Source organism: Micropterus salmoides, unplaced genomic scaffold, assembly GCF_014851395.1.
Source record: "Micropterus salmoides isolate LMB-PRFRI ecotype aquatic unplaced genomic scaffold, ASM1485139v1 Ms_hic_scaffold_15, whole genome shotgun sequence".
NCBI classification, from domain to species: Eukaryota; Metazoa; Chordata; class Actinopteri; order Centrarchiformes; family Centrarchidae; genus Micropterus; species Micropterus salmoides.
In genome coordinates, this window is record NW_024040596.1 from 11,871,180 (window position 1) to 11,892,466 (window position 21,287).

The 21,287-nt window shown below is 40.2% G+C and overlaps 2 protein-coding genes across 5 annotated transcripts; both read left to right on the forward strand.

Moving 5' to 3' along the window:
- Positions 1-787: 787 nt before the first annotated feature.
- On the forward strand, positions 788-7,001 carry LOC119903977 (tubulin alpha chain). Of its 2 annotated transcripts, XM_038720315.1 has the most exons (4): positions 2,862-3,011; positions 4,911-5,133; positions 5,501-5,649; positions 5,896-7,001. In XM_038720315.1, exons 1-4 carry the CDS (start codon positions 3,009-3,011, stop codon positions 6,871-6,873), a joined length of 1,353 nt encoding a protein of 450 aa, XP_038576243.1. In that variant the 5' UTR covers positions 2,862-3,008; the 3' UTR covers positions 6,874-7,001. The 2 variants fall into 2 exon arrangements, with proteins under 2 accessions (XP_038576244.1, XP_038576243.1); XM_038720316.1 differs by lacking the exons at positions 2,862-3,011; positions 4,911-5,133; positions 5,501-5,649 and adding an exon at positions 788-1,645 and having other exon boundaries at positions 6,823-7,001.
- Positions 7,002-8,198: 1,197 nt separating this feature from the next.
- On the forward strand, positions 8,199-19,568 carry dnajb2 (DnaJ heat shock protein family (Hsp40) member B2). Of its 3 annotated transcripts, XM_038720321.1 has the most exons (11): positions 8,244-8,553; positions 10,192-10,287; positions 10,457-10,566; positions 10,921-10,974; positions 11,414-11,530; positions 11,740-11,814; positions 13,284-13,416; positions 13,911-13,981; positions 14,428-14,724; positions 19,046-19,117; positions 19,279-19,568. In XM_038720321.1, the coding sequence occupies exons 2-10, from the start codon at positions 10,223-10,225 to the stop codon at positions 19,072-19,074; spliced, it is 951 nt and encodes a 316-aa protein (XP_038576249.1). In that variant the 5' UTR covers positions 8,244-8,553; positions 10,192-10,222; the 3' UTR covers positions 19,075-19,117; positions 19,279-19,568. The 3 variants fall into 3 exon arrangements, with proteins under 3 accessions (XP_038576248.1, XP_038576247.1, XP_038576249.1); XM_038720320.1 differs by lacking the exons at positions 19,046-19,117; positions 19,279-19,568 and having other exon boundaries at positions 8,199-8,352; positions 14,428-18,021; XM_038720319.1 differs by lacking the exons at positions 19,046-19,117; positions 19,279-19,568 and having other exon boundaries at positions 8,232-8,553; positions 14,428-18,021.
- The last annotated feature ends 1,719 nt before the right edge of the window (positions 19,569-21,287 follow it).

Sequence of the window (21,287 nt, forward strand, 5' to 3'; positions counted from 1 at the left end):
ATGTGGGCCAAGCTGGGGCTCAGATTGGCAATGCATGTTGGGAGCTGTACTGTCTGGAACATGGGATCCAACCAAATGGACAGAAGCCCACTGAAGAAACTATTGGAGGAGGAGATACCTCCTTCAGCACCTTCTTTAGCGAAACAGGGGCAGGAAAGCATGTTCCCAGGGCAATCTTTGTCGACCTAGAACCTACTGTCATTGGTCAGTGCCTGTTATATATTACATAGATTGTTGTTATATTATTATTATTTATTTATTATTATTATATATTTTATATTATTATATTTTAATAAAACACAAGGATTTATGCAGATGATAAACATCTCTTCAAACTTTTCTTGTGCTGTAGAAACATTTTAATACAAAGCTGTTAGTAGTAGTGATTCAACCATATGATCACTCATTCACTCAACCTGTTTGTTTATTATTGTTTTATTCTCCAGATGAGGTGCGTACAGGAACTTACCGGCAGCTGTTCCACCCTGAGCAGCTGATTACAGGAAAGGAGGATGCTGCCAACAACTACGCCCGAGGACACTACACCATCGGCAAGGAGATCATTGATCTTGTTCTGGACAGAACTCGCAAACTGGTGAGACAATCTGAGAGTGCTCAGGGTTCATGTTTCTAGTATACTAGTTTTTTTGCTAGACTAAATTAAAAGATGATTTGTGAAATGACTTGTGAATTTATTTTTATTTTCTTACAATTATAGGCTGATCAGTGCACAGGCCTGCAGGGATTTCTAATCTTCCACTCCTTTGGTGGAGGCACTGGCTCTGGTTTCACCTCCCTGCTGATGGAGAGACTCTCTGTTGATTATGGTAAAAAGTCCAAGCTTGAGTTTGCCATTTATCCAGCCCCCCAGGTTTCCACAGCTGTAGTGGAGCCTTACAACTCCATCCTGACCACCCACACCACCCTTGAGCACTCAGACTGTGCCTTCATGGTGGACAATGAGGCCATCTACGACATCTGCCGCAGGAACCTCGATATCGAGAGGCCGACTTACACCAATCTGAACAGGCTCATTGGCCAGATTGTGTCTTCCATCACAGCGTCCCTTCGCTTTGATGGAGCCCTGAATGTTGACCTGACAGAGTTCCAGACCAACTTGGTGCCCTACCCCCGTATCCACTTCCCTCTGGCCACTTATGCTCCAGTCATCTCTGCTGAGAAAGCCTATCATGAGCAGCTGTCTGTTGCTGACATTACCAACACCTGCTTTGAGCCAGCCAATCAGATGGTGAAGTGCGATCCTCGTCATGGTAAATACATGGCCTGTTGTCTGCTGTACCGTGGCGATGTGGTGCCCAAAGATGTCAACTCTGCCATCGCAGCCATCAAGACCAAACGCACCATCCAGTTTGTGGACTGGTGCCCCACAGGCTTCAAGGTGGGCATCAACTATCAGCCACCAACAGTGGTTCCTGGTGGAGACCTGGCCAAGGTGCAGAGGGCCGTGTGCATGCTGAGCAACACCACAGCCATCGCTGAGGCCTGGGCCCGTCTCGACCACAAGTTTGACCTCATGTATGCCAAGAGAGCCTTTGTCCACTGGTATGTTGGGGAGGGAATGGAGGAGGGAGAGTTCTCAGAGGCCAGAGAGGACATGGCTGCCCTGGAGAAGGATTATGAAGAGGTTGGCACTGACAACATGGGGGAGGAGGATGAAGGAGAAGAATATTGACTTTTCTAAGGCCTGCATTCAACCCATAGTAAATTGATACTGAATCCTGTTTTAAAAAAGGGTAATTAGTTTTTTGTAGTGAAGAAAAACGTATATAAAATGTAAAATAAACCAACCAAAACTAACATTAGGTTAAGAAAACAGCACATTTCACCAAATCCAGAATCTTAGCTGAACATCTTAAAGCTTTAAAACACTAGGATTACATTTTACCGAAGCGTTAGTTGTGGTACAGTGTAAATGCAATTTTATTTGCATTCAAATGAATTCACTCAAACACTGTTGTGGGTCTTTAAAGATAGTTCTTTCTGCAGTGTCACACTGAGACCAAACCCTCCCTTTTGTGCACCTCCCCCCACTGTCCCCTCCCATGTGGAATGTAAGCTATGAAAGGGCTCCTATGTCAGTTTCTATATACCATTCAGCTGTGACTCTGTGAGAGCGGGGGCTGAGAGAAAATAACCGACTAACTCACTGACTAGTGTTGTTTGTGCAGCTTATACTCAGACAGTGGCCTGCAGCAACAATAGGATCCCAGTTATCTACGAGTCACAGCTCTGTGATTCTAAAGAAGGCTGTTGATAAGCTGTACTAAGGATAGAAGGACAGAAGGACCAAGGACAGAAAACTGGCCTCGACATTTTGTTTTGTTTTTAATCTTTTACACTTCAGTGGTGTGTTAACTTCCAACGTGATGTTTCTCTGTTTTCTGAATTAGCCGATTAAACTGAACTGCACAATACCATGTCTGTGTGTCATCTTAGCACATTACTCTCTACTTATCATTTACTACCATTAATGCATATGTCTTTCATATATATATTCAATATAGATCAATTATTCATTCAATGACTTAATCCAGACACAGGGCATACTATGTATGTGTGAGTGCCGATGCATGCCTTAAATAAGCGTAACCATTCAACGTAATTAAACCTCTGCTGAATAGTACCTCTCTGCAAATGGCCACAGTCACACACACACAAAATGACAAAAAAGGAGAAAAGTGATTATAGAGCAAACTAAAGAAGGTCATTTTTGCTAACACATGCACCAAATCTCAGACTGAAAGACAAAGCAGACCAATGCAAGGGCGGCAAGGGCGGATAACATGAGAGACAGTATTAGGGACTTCCCTCTTTTTTTTTTTTTAAACCTGCTATTTCCTCCCGCCAATGAGCTATGCAGCTGCTTGCTGCCGTTTCCTGCCTGCCCTCTCCACATCCTTGCCTATATAAACCGTGACTCTCCCTCTCCTCCACATTTCTGCCTTGTGTCTGAATCCTCAACGTCAGTCGAAGGACAAGCTTACAAAATGGTGAGTAACTGCTCGGCTGATGACGTAGCCTTGAAATTTCCACTCTCTCTTTCCTTCAGCCTCCCTTTGTCTGCATTTTCTCAGCATTAGATGGATTGAACAGCCGAGCCTTTTTAATGCTCATGAGGCTTTTGCTGTGGAGTTGAAGGTTACTGATATAAAAGCAGCTTTATGCTATTAGATAAATTTATGTAATGAAACTTTTTTAGGGCGTATGTTGAGAATTCAGGAAGAGGAATTCACTGGGATAGTTATCTATGACTACAAGACTCCATGACTCATTTCTCTACTCTTGGACAATCTAGGTCAGATGACAGACACTTTGTGAGTTGGACTGCTTTGTCATTCTCATACCTGTTACATATAGCTATCATAAAGCAGGAAACATATGAAACTAAGAGACAAAAATTACTAGAGTCTTAATGTTTGTTGTAATTACAGCAATCTTGACTATAAAGGAGTGATCGGGGTAATCGTGGCAGTGGGGAGATGGAGAGAAAGAACGGAGAAAAGAAAAGAGGAGTGGTCTGGCCCCGGCAGTATAGCTGGCAGCCATTTTGCAGCTGTTAGGAGTTTTGGTTTGAGAGAGAGAGAGAGAGGGAGGGAGACGTGCCTGACTGTTACGCGGCACTATGCAGCTGGACAGGATGGGGGAGGAGAGAGACACAAAAAGGGAGGGGATGAGGGAAGGGAGGGGATACAGGATGGAGAAAAGGGGGGAAGGTTTTTCTCATTTTCTTGAGGCATGGCCTTCCCATCTGCCACATAGTGCAGTTTGTATGTTTCTCTGTTTTTTGGAAATGTAATAAAATTGTTTTATAGGCACAAGGCGGGCTTTCAAAACTGTATTTCATCTGTAGATACATTTCCTGTCCAAATTTTACTGGATTCTATTGTAACAAACTGAAGTGCATTTTCTGGACTATCTAATAGCTGCTTTCATTAAATGATGGCTTGCTTGTATGCACTTTGAACAGCTGAAAGTTTCATCAACCTGCCCTGGCACACGGTATTCAGCAGCCAACATTTCTTTGCCAACTAAGCTGTTTCCTTTCTGAACTAAGTGCGGACATCAGACCAAAGATTGTCATTAGACATTAAGTTCAAAGAAAGAACGTGAGCGCTATAGAGCAATAACTGAATACAACAGAAGTTTTATCTTTCTTTGCTTTTTTATAACAAGTAACATGAAACCACTCAACCGACCATCTTTGTGAGCTGACCTGACATACAATGACGCATGCTGTAAAAGTCCCTATACCATTAAAGATTCTCAAAACCGTATTATCCATTAACCCTTATGCCTTACTAGGGACATTTTTTTGTCATTTTCTGTTGTTTTCTGCAGGCAATAATGGAAATGTGCCTTTCACTGGTGCATGGCACACATAGAGACACAATACAGTACATAAAAGAGCGTCCAAGTGCACATAAAAAGACAACACAATATATGTGGTAACATTTCAAACAGTAAAATGCTGTGTACTAACAGAAGTAGGAGTTAAAAGTTGATTTATAGAGTCGACCATTGGCAGTTAAAAATTAATACTAAACATAGAGTGCCATATGCTGACTCAGCTCAGTAATTCCATGTTCCTGCTTAGCTGCTGCACAATGACAGTGCGGATAAAGGATATTTTAAACACTCCAGCGCACAGCAAACTCTGAACCTCTGCCCCAACGCCCCATGATTTATTATCTAGTTTTTATTGGCCATTCTGTTTTATTGCTTGTGCACGATCTGCATGCATTATACATGCTGATGGGAGTTAGTTACAAGCAGTTAGTGTTAGGTCAGGTAATGGTTAAAGCTATCCTTGGATTTTAATAGTAAATGTATGTCTGCTAACATATGAGTTGGCAGCCTCCGTTAACCAGCCTCTCCCCTCTTTTATTCAGCGTGAGTGTATTTCTATGCACGTCGGCCAAGCCGGAGCCCAGATGGGCAATGCTTGCTGGGAGCTGTACTGTCTGGAACATGGGATCCAGCCAGACGGACAGATGCCCAGTGACAAGACTATTGGAGGAGGAGATGACTCTTTCAACACCTTCTTCAGCGAAACTGGGGCAGGAAAGCATGTTCCCAGAGCCATCTTTGTTGACCTGGAACCCACTGTTATTGGTGAGTAATTTGTAAATAATGCTGAACTTTACAGTATATGTCTTTCATAGAGCTAATGGATAAGCTGCTTTTCCACCATTTTCATCTCCTTGCACATTACTTTCATTTGTTATTTCCTTAACATTTGTTTGATTTTACAAATACAAATGAGAAAAACTCTCAAACTTCAAACCCATGAACCATGAACCAAGCTCCTAAGTTGTAAAACATAAGGTATACTGTATGTACACTAATGTATACTTCAACTTGGTGGAAAGTATTTTAGTATGAATGCTTTTTAATATTTAATGACAGTTTGTGAGTTTGCCACAATGTTGTCCTCATGGACAGTAGTGCTTACTCTTGTTTTCAATTGTTTCTTTCATAGATGAGGTGCGTACAGGAACTTACCGGCAGCTGTTCCACCCTGAGCAGCTGATTACAGGAAAGGAGGATGCTGCCAACAACTACGCCCGTGGACACTACACCATCGGCAAGGAGATCATTGATCTTGTTCTGGACAGGACTCGCAAACTGGTGAGAGTTTAATCAGTTTTCTGGACAGGTTTAGCAACTTGGGAGGTTTGTCTTTTGACTTAACAACATTTAGAGCTCAAAAAAGCTTATTTGCCTGATGTTTTCAAGATTTAAATAAAGGAAAGAAAGGGGAAGTCAGTTTTTAAAGAAATGGGCAAAATGGTGACTTTTCATGTGATTTCACACCTTTTGAGATTGTGCAGCTGGAATGTGATTGAAAATAATCATGGCAAATTTTCCTTTCAGGCTGACCAGTGTACTGGCCTGCAGGGATTCCTCATTTTCCACAGCTTTGGTGGAGGCACTGGCTCTGGTTTCACCTCCTTGCTGATGGAGAGACTCTCTGTTGATTACGGAAAGAAATCAAAACTTGAATTTGCTGTCTACCCAGCCCCCCAGGTTTCCACAGCTGTAGTGGAGCCTTACAACTCCATCCTGACCACCCACACCACCCTTGAGCACTCAGACTGTGCCTTCATGGTGGACAATGAGGCCATCTACGACATCTGCCGCAGGAACCTCGATATCGAGAGACCGACTTACACCAATCTGAACAGGCTCATTGGCCAGATTGTGTCTTCCATCACAGCGTCCCTTCGCTTTGATGGAGCCCTGAATGTTGACCTGACAGAGTTCCAGACCAACTTGGTGCCCTACCCCCGTATCCACTTCCCTCTGGCCACTTATGCTCCAGTCATCTCTGCTGAGAAAGCCTATCATGAGCAGCTGTCTGTTGCTGACATTACCAATGCTTGCTTTGAGCCAGCCAATCAGATGGTGAAGTGCGATCCTCGTCATGGTAAATACATGGCCTGTTGTCTGCTGTACCGTGGTGATGTGGTGCCCAAAGATGTCAACTCTGCCATCGCAGCCATCAAGACCAAACGCACCATCCAGTTTGTGGACTGGTGCCCCACAGGCTTCAAGGTGGGCATCAACTATCAGCCACCAACAGTGGTTCCTGGTGGAGACCTGGCCAAGGTGCAGAGGGCCGTGTGCATGCTGAGCAACACCACAGCCATCGCTGAGGCCTGGGCCCGTCTCGACCACAAGTTTGACCTCATGTATGCCAAGAGAGCCTTTGTCCACTGGTATGTTGGGGAGGGAATGGAGGAGGGAGAGTTCTCAGAGGCCAGAGAGGACATGGCTGCCCTGGAGAAGGATTATGAAGAGGTTGGCACTGACAGCATGGGAGAGGAGGATGAAGAGGGAGAGGAGTACTGAAGGGCCAAAAATCATCCGGGCTTTACCATCACACATTCCAAAAGTTATCATGAACGTACAACATTAACCACGATAACCTGTGGTGGTCATATTGTTATCAATAAAAAGTTGTCATGAACCCCTTCAAATGAACTTGTGATCATTCTTGAATTCCTTCAGAAGTTTGGCCACCCATTAAGCACATATTTTTTTTTGTGTAGAGTAAATTACTACAACAACAATAGTCAAACGCCTTGCTATCATGAATGATTAACAAGCCTTTTATATTGAATTTATTTAACTTTGAATTTAACTTTTATAACTGACAATAATATAGTGATAATATCTGGCTTTTAGAGAGACAAACTGGTAACACATCATTAGCACTGTGGTGAGAATTATTAGGATTACTGTCTACATAAGGTATGTAGACAAAATAAAATAGTTTAGTGTTTATAAAGGAAATTCTAGTTTCTCTGCCTTTGCCAATGTCCTGCCTTTGTGCCATGTTGATGATTGGCTACAAAGTATACAATGGGCTGGCGTGGCCTTGTACCTGCAGTTGCTTCCCTTAGCCACAAGATGGTAGCACTGTGACCAGCTGGTAAAGTTGTGTGAGCTGGTTTATTCCTAAGGCTGTATATGAAGAGGCAAAAAATCAATTCAGCGTCACTGGCCAGTCGATGTTACTATGACATATGATGACTCACACAGTGAACTACTTATAATAATAATATACTTCTGGTAACTAAATGTAACGTCTCTCACTCAACAATGAGTTTATAAATTGTCATTTATTTTCTATAGCTCTGAGAATATTCTATATGGCTCAATTATAGTGAGCAGTGGTATTACCACCGTTAAGTAAAATTATTAGTAGGCCTACCACAGTGTAAAAATACTCCATTACAAGTAAAGTCTTAAACTATTATCAGTAAAATGTGCTTAAAGTATCAAAAGCAAACGTATTATGCAGCAGAGTCGCCCTGTCAGAGTTATATCCCTGTATTGGATTATTATTACTTATAACATGCGTTAGAAACATTTTATGGTTTTAGTTGACCTAATTCTAGCTACTTATATCCTTGTACTTCACTGGATAACAATTATTTTCTTGCGTAACGTTACTAGCTGTCAGATACATGTAGTGTACCTACAAAGCCTTTTGGTAAACAATTGGTATGGGATAGAGTTTTTTTTATAAAATGAAATTATATAGAAATACATGTGAACAGATGCGACAGTTTGGGTTGTATGTCTAACCTGAATGGTTGTTCGTGACCACAGTCAGAAGTTTAATAGTTTATGCGACGTAATCACAGAGCAACAGGCAGACGTCGGGGCAGGGCGGGTCTGATGAGGTTTCCAAACACTAGCAAGTTCTAGAGACGCTCTTCTCTCAGCTGATGGTGACGTCGCGCGTGCGGATTAGACCAGCACACGAGGCAAACAGGACTGACTGTCTGCTTGTCCTGTGGAGTGGACCGCTGAGGCACAACGGTACACTGCAGACATATTGTGTTGTTAGAGAGTAATTGTGTCGGGGCGGTGGAGAGGAAGGAGAGAAGGCTGTCTGTGTGGCTGTCACGAAGAAGAGAGGGGGAGCGCGTTCCGGAGGCACCGCTATAACAAATAATTCACTGTCGCGCGAAACCGGGGGACAGACGGCTGAGCTGCCAGTCATTAGGCAGAACTGACGCGGTAGGTCTGTGGCTTTGGTTAGTCGTGACAAGTTGTGGCAACCCACAGCCAATAGACTGCGATGTTACTGAAGATAAGCTAGATGACTAACTTTACCATAATAGGAAATATTGTCTCAAGCAAAATACCAAATAACCGCAATTACTGTTAATGTGAATGGTACGTGACGTTACTTGAATAGACAGCGCTGTGCCTGCAAGCAAGCGCATCTGCCCGTGTATGTAAGTTTGTGTAGGCCCGATGTCACGTCAGCAGCAGTTGTCAGATGCCATGCTAGAAATAACATAGTAATAATACTTGTGTGAGCGCATCGCTGTTCCCCAGGGTGAAAAGAAAGTTAAATTTAGTTATTTTCCCTCAGTTTGGAAGTCCCCTTCAGCCCTGAAGCTGTTGTAGTCCACTAATGAGATTGACATGGTGGCTAGCATACTGACTGTGGCCATAATAGAAAGTAAGACTGTATTCTTGGAATTTAAGGGGTCCAATTTCAAGTAAATGCTAAAAGCAGACACATTTTAATTTAAAAAAGTTAAAAGAAAAACACTTTAAGGTAACATTTGAACCTTAATAAAGACATAGGCCTATATATTATAAAGTATATGCATCTGTTTACAGCTAATTTGACATGACAGGATAAAAAAAAGCCCTCTAATCCTTTAATTTCTGATGTGTAACGTTTAAAAATATGTTTTCATTAGTGATTCAGTGAAATTAACTACATATAGATAAATTTGTCAAATTAACTGGAAACGCCTAGTTATCAAAAACATTTGATAAAATGTAATCACAAACTCAACAAATTTTTTTTAAGAAACAATGTTATCTCAGTGTAGTTCACAGTATGCATCGTATCTGGGATAAAACACCTCACAAACCATTTTCTTCTTCTAGTTTGAATTTAATTACCCAATGGAGTCTTGTTATATGTCATCGTGCATGTATACTTTTAGACTTTCATGCATGTAGACATTTTGGCTAAATGTATTTCATCTGAGCCTTTCAACAAGAAAGGTGAATTTCATTTACTGTAAAAAGAAAAGGATACATATATAGATATAGATATTATTGTAACATAAACACTAATTAACACCCACCACGCAGGTGTTTTAAATTACTGGCGGATTAGCTCTCTGCAGAGCATGCTGGGAGTTTGATGATGTCATTAATGATGTAGGAAATCTTAACCGGACAGTGAGGGAGGTGTCAATCAAATTTTGTCTGTATATTATTCTTTTATACAGTCAGTGGTATACACCCACACAGTCCTGAGAACAGGTCTAAAAATGCTTGTGTTGGTAATCCATTAGGATTTATAGATCTTTAAATTCCAAAAAAGAAACATTTTCATATCAATCTGTTCACACTTTAGTGTTCAGAATGGTAAATAGCTATGTTTGCATTCCACACTGCCTTCTTTAGGCAGTGCCCATACTGTATATGACCACTTATATGTAAATTAAATAAATAATGAGCTTTTTCATTTCCTTTTTCGGATTGTAGGAAGTACCACAGATGCCAAGGTTTTCCAAAGTTTTTGTTACTAGAGACATCAATTTGATAAATGCAGGTGAGGGTGTCCAGTCAGAGCTGAGCATATTCTGTACTCAAAAGAAAACATACTTGTATTTTCCTCTCGAGGGCGGTGTGGTGAGGAGTGACAGGAGGCAAAATGGTGGATTACTACAACATCCTGGGAGTGTCCAAAACAGCGTCTCAGGACGACATCAAGAAGGCGTGAGTGTCCTGGTAGTCTCTCTCAAGTGTTAGAACTCTTTACACTAATTCATAAGCAGTAAAGCAATATTTCACTATTTCATAGTATAAGAGACCATAGTAATGGTGCATGTCTACATCTATATAGTTTATTTGCATGCATGAGTCAGTGTTTGTGTTGTGTGTTCAGGTACAGGAAACTGGCACTGAAATGGCATCCAGACAAAAATCCAGACAACAAGGAGGAAGCAGAGAGAAAGTTCAAAGAACTAGCTGAGGCCTATGAAGTCCTATCTGACCGTAAGTCAGTGTATATCTTTAAATATACATACACACACACACACAGACACACACGTATATATATATGTGTGTGTGTTTGTGAGATGACAGGTGATTGTCAAGTGGCTGTTGGGAGTTCATGTGTATTGATGCTGTATCGAGTCATAAATCTGTATCTCTGTGTGATGACGTCAGGCTCTTCATACAGGAACCTCCTTCATAGAACCCTTTAATCAGTTTTTTTTAAAACAGTAGCTATATTTTTAATTTCATGCAATGGATGTGTGTTGGGTGTTTGTATGAGAAAAAATTTGAAATTGAATTTTATTGGGTTTTTATGCCATCATTAAATTGTACTCTGTTCCTCTGCTGCAGAGAGCAAACGTGACGCATATGACAGATATGGAAATGACAGAGTGCCACACCGAGGTAAATAACCTACAATAGTGAGATATGTAGCTGTTGTTGCATCCATCATAGTAGTAGTTTGGAAAATCCCATGCTTAGGTACACATGAACGGCTACATTTTAAGATTGATCGTGTGTTAGGATTTTTGTTTCTCATTTTGTTTCCCCTTTTTCCTGTTTTTTCTCCCTTTCCTTTTTTTCTTTGGCCATCATTTTCTGTCTTTCTCACTTTCCCCCTTTTCATTTATCCTCATTCCTCCTTTCATTCCTCCCTCCTCACTCTCTTTGCTTTTGCCTTCTCCTCATGCCCTTCCTTATGTTTCTCCTCTCTCCCACTTCCCTGCACCTGCCATTTCACTCACTTTCTCCCGTTCTTGCCCCTAATTTGTTTTTCTCCATCTACTCTTTCTCTTCTTTGGTTGTTCTTCACCCACCTGACCCTGGCGGTTTCATTTTCCAGGCTCCTCCAGCTCAGACTTTTCCTCAGATTTCCCAGGGTTCACCTTCACATTCCGCAGCCCAGATGAAGTGTTCAGAGAGTTTTTTAGTGGGCAGGATCCCTTCGCTAGCTTCTTTGGTAAGTCATACACAATATATACATTGGGTTATAAAAGCATTTTTATGAATTTCTCCATCATTTGATGTTTACAGTGTGATTTAGTTAAGAATAAAATTTTCTAATATTAGTTAGTATGTGGGAAAATTTATAATACAACATAAGCCCTCAAAGCAGAAGATCCCACTGCTGACTAAACTCTAACTTGTGTCTCTCTTTCTCTTATCCAGATGACTTCTCATCCTTTGGAGGCTCAGCCTCTCGCCTTGGCCCCAGCCGGTTCTTTTCTATCCCTTCAACCGGAGGTAAACAGCCTAACTAGACATTGTAGCATACTGTCATATTTAAGTAGTGCTGGGCAATGATCAAAATTTTTAATCGCAACTAATCACATGATTTTCTGTGATTAATCGTGATTAATCACATGATTTTCTGTGATTACTCGTGATTAATCGGATAGTTATGCACAAAATTGAATAATGAATTCTAAAGTAGTGTATTGCACACTTTTAATTTAAATGTACTACTATGTACACAAAAGTGCAATAACATGTGGTTTGAACAAATTAAACACTTTAAACAAATGAGGTGCTTTTTACCAGCAGTATTCCCTTTACACAGTAGCAATAAAATATTTCTTGTATTTCTCAACTTAATCATTAATGTAATCAAATCAAATATAAAACCAAAGCTATTTGCCACTGCCAGGGCATTACCTTTTATCTAGCTTGTTTAAACAAGTTAGAGTCCAGAGCCACGATCATAACATCATAGACACCTTCTGAGCAATATGTTAACATATATAAATCTGTTTTCTTGTTGTTTTTTTGCTGAGCAGGTATGAGAAGAAACATTTTCATTCATCAAGCGACTATGTTGCGATTTTAAGAACGTTCCTACGACTCCTAACGACATCTTCCCCAATACTAATCAGCATGTACTGTGTAGCTATCCACTTCGCTATGGCATTTAATTCTTCGCTTGTCTTGCTTTTGTTTATCTACTTCTCCCACACACTGCATCCAGCATAGTCTGCCGAAGCCTCCCTCTACTGCTTGTTTGGGTGGGTGATTTGCAGGCTGATCAACATCCCACCCCTCCTGGGACCCATGGTGTGACTGTATGTTTATTCAGAGCCAGTGAGCAGCGGACTTTCAAAATAATAGCCTAATAGTAAAACTTTATTAACATGCAATAAAATAAGTGTTCGGCGTTAATTAATCAATTTGTTAACGCATTAACGTGCCCAGCCCTAATTTTAATGTGATCCGGTTTTGGTGTTTGGCAATTTTCACAACATAACACAGCAGCGAGGCTAGCTAAAAGCTGGTGAAGAGTAGTTCACTGAAATATGGGGGAACTAAACCATCTTTTTGTTCAAGAAATAGAAGGCTACCAGACTTTATCATTCACTGTTGTTAAAGTGACACCTCAAACATAGTTTCAGTTAAAAGTTTAACATCAGCATAAAAGTATATTATACTCCATGTAGTCATAGCATCGATACTTTTTCACCAAACTGCACAATGGGGTAACTCACTGGTGATACTTACCTAACCCTAGTTTATGGATTTGTGTATAAAAAACTAATTATTTTCTCTTTACATTCTCGTATTTGGGCGCCTTGCTGTGCATGTTTACCCACTTAAATTCACACTCTGTGTGGCAACAACATGGGAGTGGTATTATATTTGCTAAGGTTACGTAATGATACATTGAAATTAATCAGTCTCTTCTCTTTTGCTTTTTTTCCTGATCGTCTGTCCTCCTTCAGTTGAATTCACCTCCTTCTCCTCTACCTTGGGTGGTCTGGATGGGATGGACAGCATGGGCGGAGGGATGGGCAGCTTCAAATCAGTTTCTACCTCTACTCGCATTATAAATGGCAAACGCACCACTACCAAGAAGTATGTAATGCCATCCATAGAAAAGTTAGCCAACCTGGGAAAAAATTATTTGTCATTAATGTACAGTTTTATTTTCCAGTGCCTTTAAACAAACCTCACTGAAAGGTGAAGGTTTATACTAACATAAACACTGGTTTGCCGCTCAGCATGGTACTGTAGTTTCTGATTTGGACAGTGTTCTTACATTTCTAGTTTTTTATCCTGCCTACACATGGCATTTTGCATGCAAATGTTATATAACTGCCAACCTGAAGATGCAAAACAAGTTAAGCAGTCTGGCAAATTTTTATTTTACTCTTTTTTTTTTAAAATAGCTACAAATTATGGCTTTAGAGTTATCAATGTGGCTCTCATAAGTTAGGTCTGTAAACCTACCCCGGTGGAGCTTATATTACCATAATCAAAGGTCACATGAAAATGTAATGACTTTTAAGCTCTTAAAATGTACAGCGTGACTTGTGCAAGATTAAGTCTACCTTCATATTTGCTTACAGGATAAAGGAGAACGGGCAGGAAAGAACCGAGATTGAGGAGGATGGGGTTTTAAAGAGTGTCCTAATTAATGGTAAGAACAAACACGCCGAATGGTTGGATTGAAAAGTGTGCCGACAAATGAACTTAAATCCATTTGCTTTCCCTTCACTTTCTTCAAACCATTTTTGTCAGCGTACCAAGTTCAATGGTGAATTTTAGTGCTTCAACAAAAGAAGCACTAAAAGTAAAACAGCAAGCAACATTTTGAGGTGAATTCAACAAATTTATCTAAACTGGTAGCACATGACAGGAACTACATTTTCTTATCAAAAACCATTCAAATCAAGTGAGGGTAATTAACTATTGTATTACCAGAAGTTATTGCAGAGATATTGCTATCGAAGATGTGGCATGGTGACACTCCTACAGAATGTAGATCTTGTTGCTGCTCTTATGCATTTCTGCACGTGCGTGCATATGTTACGTTGTGCTGCTTGTGCACATACACATCTGTGTTGCTGTGTGTGTTGTTTCCAGGCGTGGAGGATGAAATGGCCCTCGCGCTGGAGCTGAGCCGGCGAGATGGACAGCCCCGCCACTCGCCTCAGAAGCCACAAATCCAAAACAGATCACCTGTGGAGCCAGACAGACCCCGCCCCGGTCCTTACTCTGCTGCCACACATCGGTCCTTTAGCTCCGCCCCTTTCTACCATTACGGTGTTGCGGGAGGCAGCGAGGAGGACGAAGATGATGAAGACATGCAGATGGCTTTGGCATGCAGCCTGTCAGAAATGGAAGCCCAGCAGAGAGCAGCTGCTACAGACTTCATATCAGGTGCTGGGGGTGGGGGCAGAACAAAAACTGGTGGCCTTAAAGGAGGTAGAGTTGTTAAGACTGTACATTTACATGAGGCTGGTAGTGAAAAGATTCTTGCAGTGGAGGAAGATGAAGAGGGGGAGTTTAAAATTGGCTCAGGGCCTGGAGGTGGGTGGGAAAATGAGGGAAAGGGAAGCAGGGAACCAGGCTTCTCTCCTGAGTCATCCACAACTGCCAACACTATGCCACTAAGCCAATGCAGTGAAGAAGAGTTTGAACCTGCCATAAAAAAAAGTGATAGCAGTGTGAAAAAGAAAAAGAAGTGCAGGTGTATTGTGTGCTAATAAAGTGTGTGTGTGTGCGTTGTATTTGGGATGCCTTATTCTTTACACTTACCTAAGTGTTGAGCCTACAGCCAGACTCTCATGTAACGTGATTGCCAGACTCTTAGGCCCCATCCACACTACTACATTTTAGCTACATTTGCACCCCCTGTCCAGACTAAAAAGGAGAAAACAAAGACCCAAAACGGAGAAGTTTGAAAACCCTGCTGACCCCGTTTTTCGTTGTGAAAATCCAGAGGATGTTTCAGTGAAGACAGGCAAAAACGGAGGACTTTAGAAACAATGATGCAGACGCTCACGCTTGGTTTTCTGATTGGGTCATCCAAGTCATGCAAAGCAGATACACAGTGCTACTGACAGAGTTTTTGACTTGGTATTTTTATTAAAATCTTCTGAACCGTACAAATAACACTTACCTCCTTACACTTGTTCTGTGCATATCGCTGTTTACTTTGCGATGACTCCCAGGCTGTTTTCCGCCACCACGCTCCCATGTTACATTCAGTAACAGTCCCAGCTCTTATTGGTCCATGCAAAAAAAAAATCTGGTCTGGTTCTTCACCTGCATTACTTTATTATTTCGCCAAATCTTCTGTAACTACAGAATAGACCATCTGCTTCATGTTTACACCCGGCATGCGCATGCCAAGTGTATGTGAACGGCCACTAGATGTGCGTTTTCAGTCGTTTTAATGTAGGCGGAGATCAGCACTAAAATGCAGAGATTGTATTTGTTTTAATTCTCCATTTTTAAACTTAAAAAGTGTAGTGTGGATGGGGCCTTAATTTGAGGTAGTGCCTCAACTGATCACAAGGCTTTTATGTAGCTTCAACACCTCTAAAAGAGACAATGAGGCAACTTTGACAGGGTTTGTGTTGTCTTGCTGGTTTTCTTTGTTGAATGCCATCCCAGACATTTCCATACAGTTAACCTATAGGGCTAAAAGTTCAAATTGTTCAGTTTTTTAGGTATGTGAAGCAATACGGAGGATTGTTTCTGAATATATGTGAATTTGCCAAATATTTACATAGACTGAAAAGAGTGGAAGTAAAAGGGATTTAGATGTGGTAAGGTTGGTAGTTCTTTAAATCCTAGTAAAGGTTTGTGTGTTGTGTGTGCATGTTTTTCTGTGTGTTTGGGTCATTTGAAACCCTGCCATAGAATTTTCTCATCCTGACTCTCTGGCAAAGGGAATGTGTGAGAACTGTGTCCCACTCAGCGCCGTCTGAAACAATAGGTCAGGATCTAAAGAAGGGCACAGAACTTTCTCAGCATGACATAAACACTAGTTTGATTAAAAAAGACCTCTGTTTACTGGTCAGCTGATACTAATTTCTAGAATAGGTGGAGAAACGCAGTTGAAGCATACACTCACGCACTTTGCTAAAACAAATACTTTGCAACTACTCACAGGCTTCCCAGTCAGAATTGTATATACAGCTTGCAGCTTTTACACTGTTGCAGTTACAATAGTGATGAGCTCATGTATCATTAAATCTCTCAGTCTTGGCCTTGTTGACTTACTAAATATCATAACCATATTTGGTCAGATTGTTGATGGGGGTGGTTTGGGGGGCCGTACAGAAGTTGGAAGGCAAAGCACAGTCTAGAGTGTGTACAGCTTTATGACTGACTGTAAACCACAGTTACAACTTTTAGAATAATATTTTATTCTGATCCTTTTGGTGCCTTTGCATGCTTTAACTACTTTATGATGTGTTACATTACCACTGAAAATGTTCAAAGTCAGAAAAAAACAAATGTATTTCAAGCAGAGCAAATGTATTTTATCTTTGAATGGGGTTTTGCTGGTTTTAGATGATCTTTTTTTTTTCTTTTCAGCTTGCCACAATTTAACTGCATTGTGATGGTTGTGCGAATGTTTAAAAATATAGAGCTTCATCACTAAATCAGTGCTAGGTTTGATTTCCCTTGGACTGGTTTGAACTGTTGGAGATACTGTTGGACTATAGCTGCATTCTCATTTTGGAAACATCTTTTAATTAAGTTCCCCTGCTTGCCCAAAATGGCACAGACAGTAATCTATAACCTCCCTCCACCCGCAGTGATTTTCTTCAGCCCCAAGATTGCCTTAATAGTTCAAATAAATCTAAAAACCCTGCAAAAATGAAGAACACATCTTGAGTTGAGAATAAATAATAATAGTCTGTGTTTTGGTTTAAAATTGTGATACATACATGCAGTTTACAGTTATTAATTTATCAATTTCCGCAATGTCTTATTTAAACCACAACAATATACGTGTTTGTTGGGATACACATTCCCACCTTTGCATCAGAGCAAGACATACTTTCAATAGACATCCAAATAACAATGTAGTTGGTAGATGTATGTGCACAGTCTTGGAAAGTGAAAAACAATCCACAGACTGTGACTGCTGCTGTGGGTGTGTCATGTGGACAGAGAGAGAGAAAAAAGATTATTGAGTTATTTCCATGTTGCTGCTGAATGAAGCCCAAAGTTGCCTGATTCCAAGGCTCTAATGAAATGCAATCAGGCCAACCCAACCTGTGAACTACAATACGAAATATACACACACACACACACACACACACACACACAGTATCTTCATAGATAAATAATTACTAGTACCAGTAATATGGTAAAAAATGAGAGAACAATAGGTTTGTTATTTGGTTATATATTTTTCATGATTTCATTTATTGTATGATTCTTTCACTCTAAAGGATAACTCATCACTGGAAAAGATAAAGAACAGCAGTGAGAATATGTCATCAGTCACAGCAAATTTTTAAAATAATTTTGACTCCAAACTGTCACTGCGTGTAGAGCTGGATTGAGAGAGTAAGAGGCAGGTGGCTTCTCTTATAAATACACAGTATGTCTACCTGTAATGTTTGTGCTACTTTGTGCTGCCGTGTGTTTTTTTTATTTTTATTTTCAGATTGTTAAAAGGGAAATAACAAATAAAGACTGAGTCGAAGAAGAGCTGGGATTTTGGATTTTTTTCTGAATATGGCCGTAATAGTTTGCATTTTCCAGCTAATTGTCACTGATTTCATGCGATACTAGTCAGTATTATTACCATTACTACTACAACTAATAATGATACATGATACATTACTAATGTCAGTGAATATACTCTTGTGCTCACAGTTGGAAACGTCCCAACTGCTACAGCAACGATGCCTTCAGGGAAGCTTAGGAATTGCAGGATTTAATGAACTGCAGTGGTGCTTGCTCTTTCATTCAAGGAAGGCTTTCATGAATGCTTTTTCCTGGGCTCTGGCTGTCTAAAACAAAATAAATGTAGATAATTTAAAAAAGAACGAGATGAGGTAATATAATTAAATTTTAATATAATAAAAAGGACTAACAGAACTCAGTATGCCTAAACATTTTTACACTCCCGCAAAAGCTGTGTGTTAATCTCATCTCTCTTTGCTCATCTCTGCATCTTCACCCCTTTCGTCTTGTGTCCTCGGTTCTGCAAACAGTACAATGTTCTCTGATGTGTTTGTGTGTGTGTGTATGAGTGTGTGTGAGATCATCACAAGACCGTTTCACCGATTTTGTTGTTTTAAGATTTTAAGACCATTATATTGATAACAAAATAATACATTGTTAATAACTCAAATTCTTATTGCTGGTTTTCCAGAAAATTTGCCAGAAAAACCTGTTCATGCAGGCTGCTTAGTAAAGAGCTATCCTGAACCTATTATCAATAAATAGCCACAGAATATTATTTTATCTCACAGTTTGCTATTGAATATCTATTTTGCTGTTGATATCTTCAGCTTAAATTTTTATTTTGTTCATTGGATAACGACGTGCTGGTACCACCCTTTAAAGCCTGTCATTATTTTGTTATGAACTCTTATTTGTTGTAACTAGATCTCATTGTGACATCAATAAAATAAAACAATTTTAACATGACAAACACACATTATTGTGCTACAATATTGGTATTTAAGTTGGAATTTTGTCTTACGCTTCCTGCTTCCTGTTTCAGACTCAGACTTCGAGGCCTTCACAAGCTAACCTGGTTGACTCATGCTGCTCTGTGCCCTAGCCCTGCCCTGAGGTAAAGAACCAGTGTGAACCTGAAGCCCTTCAAGCCCCATGTAGATCAAAACAGATGATGAAGTTGTATCATTCTTAGTAGTCATATTTGTAACAGGTAATGCCTACAGTATTTGCATTACTGCTGAAGTGTAACATGTCCTTGTACATCTATTCTTACAGGTCATATTCCCCATGATGCACTTCTCTCTCTCTGCCCACCATGCCTCCTACCTGCTGAATCACACAAATGTGTATTTATGTGTGTGTACATAGCTCATTGTGAAGGGAAAGACTGGAAAATTTGTATTTTGAAACCCAAGGAAATAGTTCTAATCATCTCTGCATTAACAGACAATTGTTTCTGCTGGATTTTAATTGTTTTTATGCAAGTGGAAACTGATTAACAAGGCAAATAGAAAAATGCTTTGAAACACATAAAGCAGAGAAAATAAAGTATTTCCTGCAGACTACTCTGTATCAGTTGGTGGTAGTTTATCTTTGCAACAGGAAACGTCAGGGTTAATATCAAAAGCTGGAGATAAAATGCCTAAAATGTATTTGAGGTTAAATAATTATATTGCACTGTATTATAATACACTTGTTTTTGGCTGTTCCACCATTGTGACCACAGAGGGGGGGGCTGTCTGAAAAACTCTGAAAGTGTGACCATTGATGCACTATTGATACATATACGTATGATACATGGATTTCTAATCAATAGATAAGATACAATTTATTTTTATAAAAAGAAAAAGCACACCCACTATACGACACTATGGTTTTGAAAAATGAGCACTCGAGGCTTTTTTTTTTTTTGCTGCATCACGTCACAAATTTATTCAGGTCAAGTCCAAAATACATTTTTATAGATATTTTCTATCTTGTCTGCTACATGAAATAAACACAATCATCATGAATTATTTACATTAATCACAAGGCCGTACACTGAGTAAGACAATAAAAGAACCCAAACACTGTGTGTGCAGAGAGAGAGAGAGAGAGAGGAGACGATGTGTACTTTGTGGTCAATGTACAGCATCCAAAAGGACCAGTACTTAAAGCAAACAATCATGTTGTCAAGGCAAAGACAAACCTCACAAATAAAAAACTTGCCGAAAATCAACACACACTCCACGGTAGCATACAATATTCTGATGGACACGTAACACCACACTGAAGAGTTAAAATGGAATTGAAACCTAACTGTATATCAGCAAGATGGATGTCTTAAGAAATTTGAGAAATTTGTGAAGGGATTTAACATTATTTTATCATTAGTCCAAGAAAAATTGTAACGTTCAACAGGACAGCCAAACAAACCCTCAGTGTCGGTGGGAAATCAACTGTTGATGCTGATTGATTATTTGTGGTAATCAGGTAAAAGGTTGATGAAAAGATGGAATCATATGGCCGTAAGATTGGTAAACGATGTTACACTTCAATATAATGTGCTTACAACCACCAACAGAAGTGGACTGTATCCTGTCGGACACTGATGTGGGCATTTCTTTTGGACTCACACAGTATATGCAAGGTTTTACAGTGAGGAAAATAAGTATTTGAACACCCTGCTATTTTGCAAGTTCTCCCACTTAGAAATCATGGAGGGGTCTGAAATTGTCATCGTAGGTGCATGTCCACTGTGAGAGACATAATCTAAAAAGAAAAATCCAGAAATCACAATGTATGATTTTTTAACTATTTATTTGTATGATACAGCTGCAAATAAGTATTTGAACACCTGTCTATCAGCTAGAATTCTGACTCTCAAAGACCTGTTAGTCTGCCTTCAAAATGTCCACCTCCACTCCATTTATTATCCTAAATTAGATGCACCTGTTTGAGGTCGTTAGCTGCATAAAGACACCTGTCCACCCCATACAATCAGTAAGAATCCAACTACTAACATGGCCGAGACCAAAGAGCTGTCCAAAGACACTAGAGACAAAATTGTACACCTCCACAAGGCTGGAAAGGGCTACGGGGAAATTGCCAAGCAGCTTGGTGAAAAAAGGTCCACTGTTGGAGCAATCATTAGAAAATGGAAGAAGCTAAACATGACTGTCAATCTCCCTCGGACTGGGGCTCCATGCAAGATCTCACCTCGTGGGGTCTCAATGATCCTAAGAAAGGTGAGAAATCAGCCCAGAACTACACGGGAGGAGCTGGTCAATGACCTGAAAAGAGCT

What these genes read in the sequence shown, in the direction of transcription:
- dnajb2 (XM_038720320.1), top strand. Translation starts at nt 10,223, where the DNA reads ATGGTGGATTACTACAACATCCTGGGAGTGTCCAAAACAGCGTCTCAG. An exon ending in CAGGACGACATCAAGAAGGC is followed by an intron (nt 10,288 to 10,456) that starts GTGAGTGTCCTG and finishes TTGTGTGTTCAG; the next exon opens with GTACAGGAAACTGGCACTGA. An exon ending in TCCCTTCGCTAGCTTCTTTG is followed by an intron (nt 11,531 to 11,739) that starts GTAAGTCATACA and finishes TCTCTTATCCAG; the next exon opens with ATGACTTCTCATCCTTTGGA.
- LOC119903977 (XM_038720315.1), top strand. An exon ending in CCTGGAACCCACTGTTATTG is followed by an intron (nt 5,134 to 5,500) that starts GTGAGTAATTTG and finishes TTTCTTTCATAG; the next exon opens with ATGAGGTGCGTACAGGAACT. An exon ending in TGGACAGGACTCGCAAACTG is followed by an intron (nt 5,650 to 5,895) that starts GTGAGAGTTTAA and finishes TTTTCCTTTCAG; the next exon opens with GCTGACCAGTGTACTGGCCT.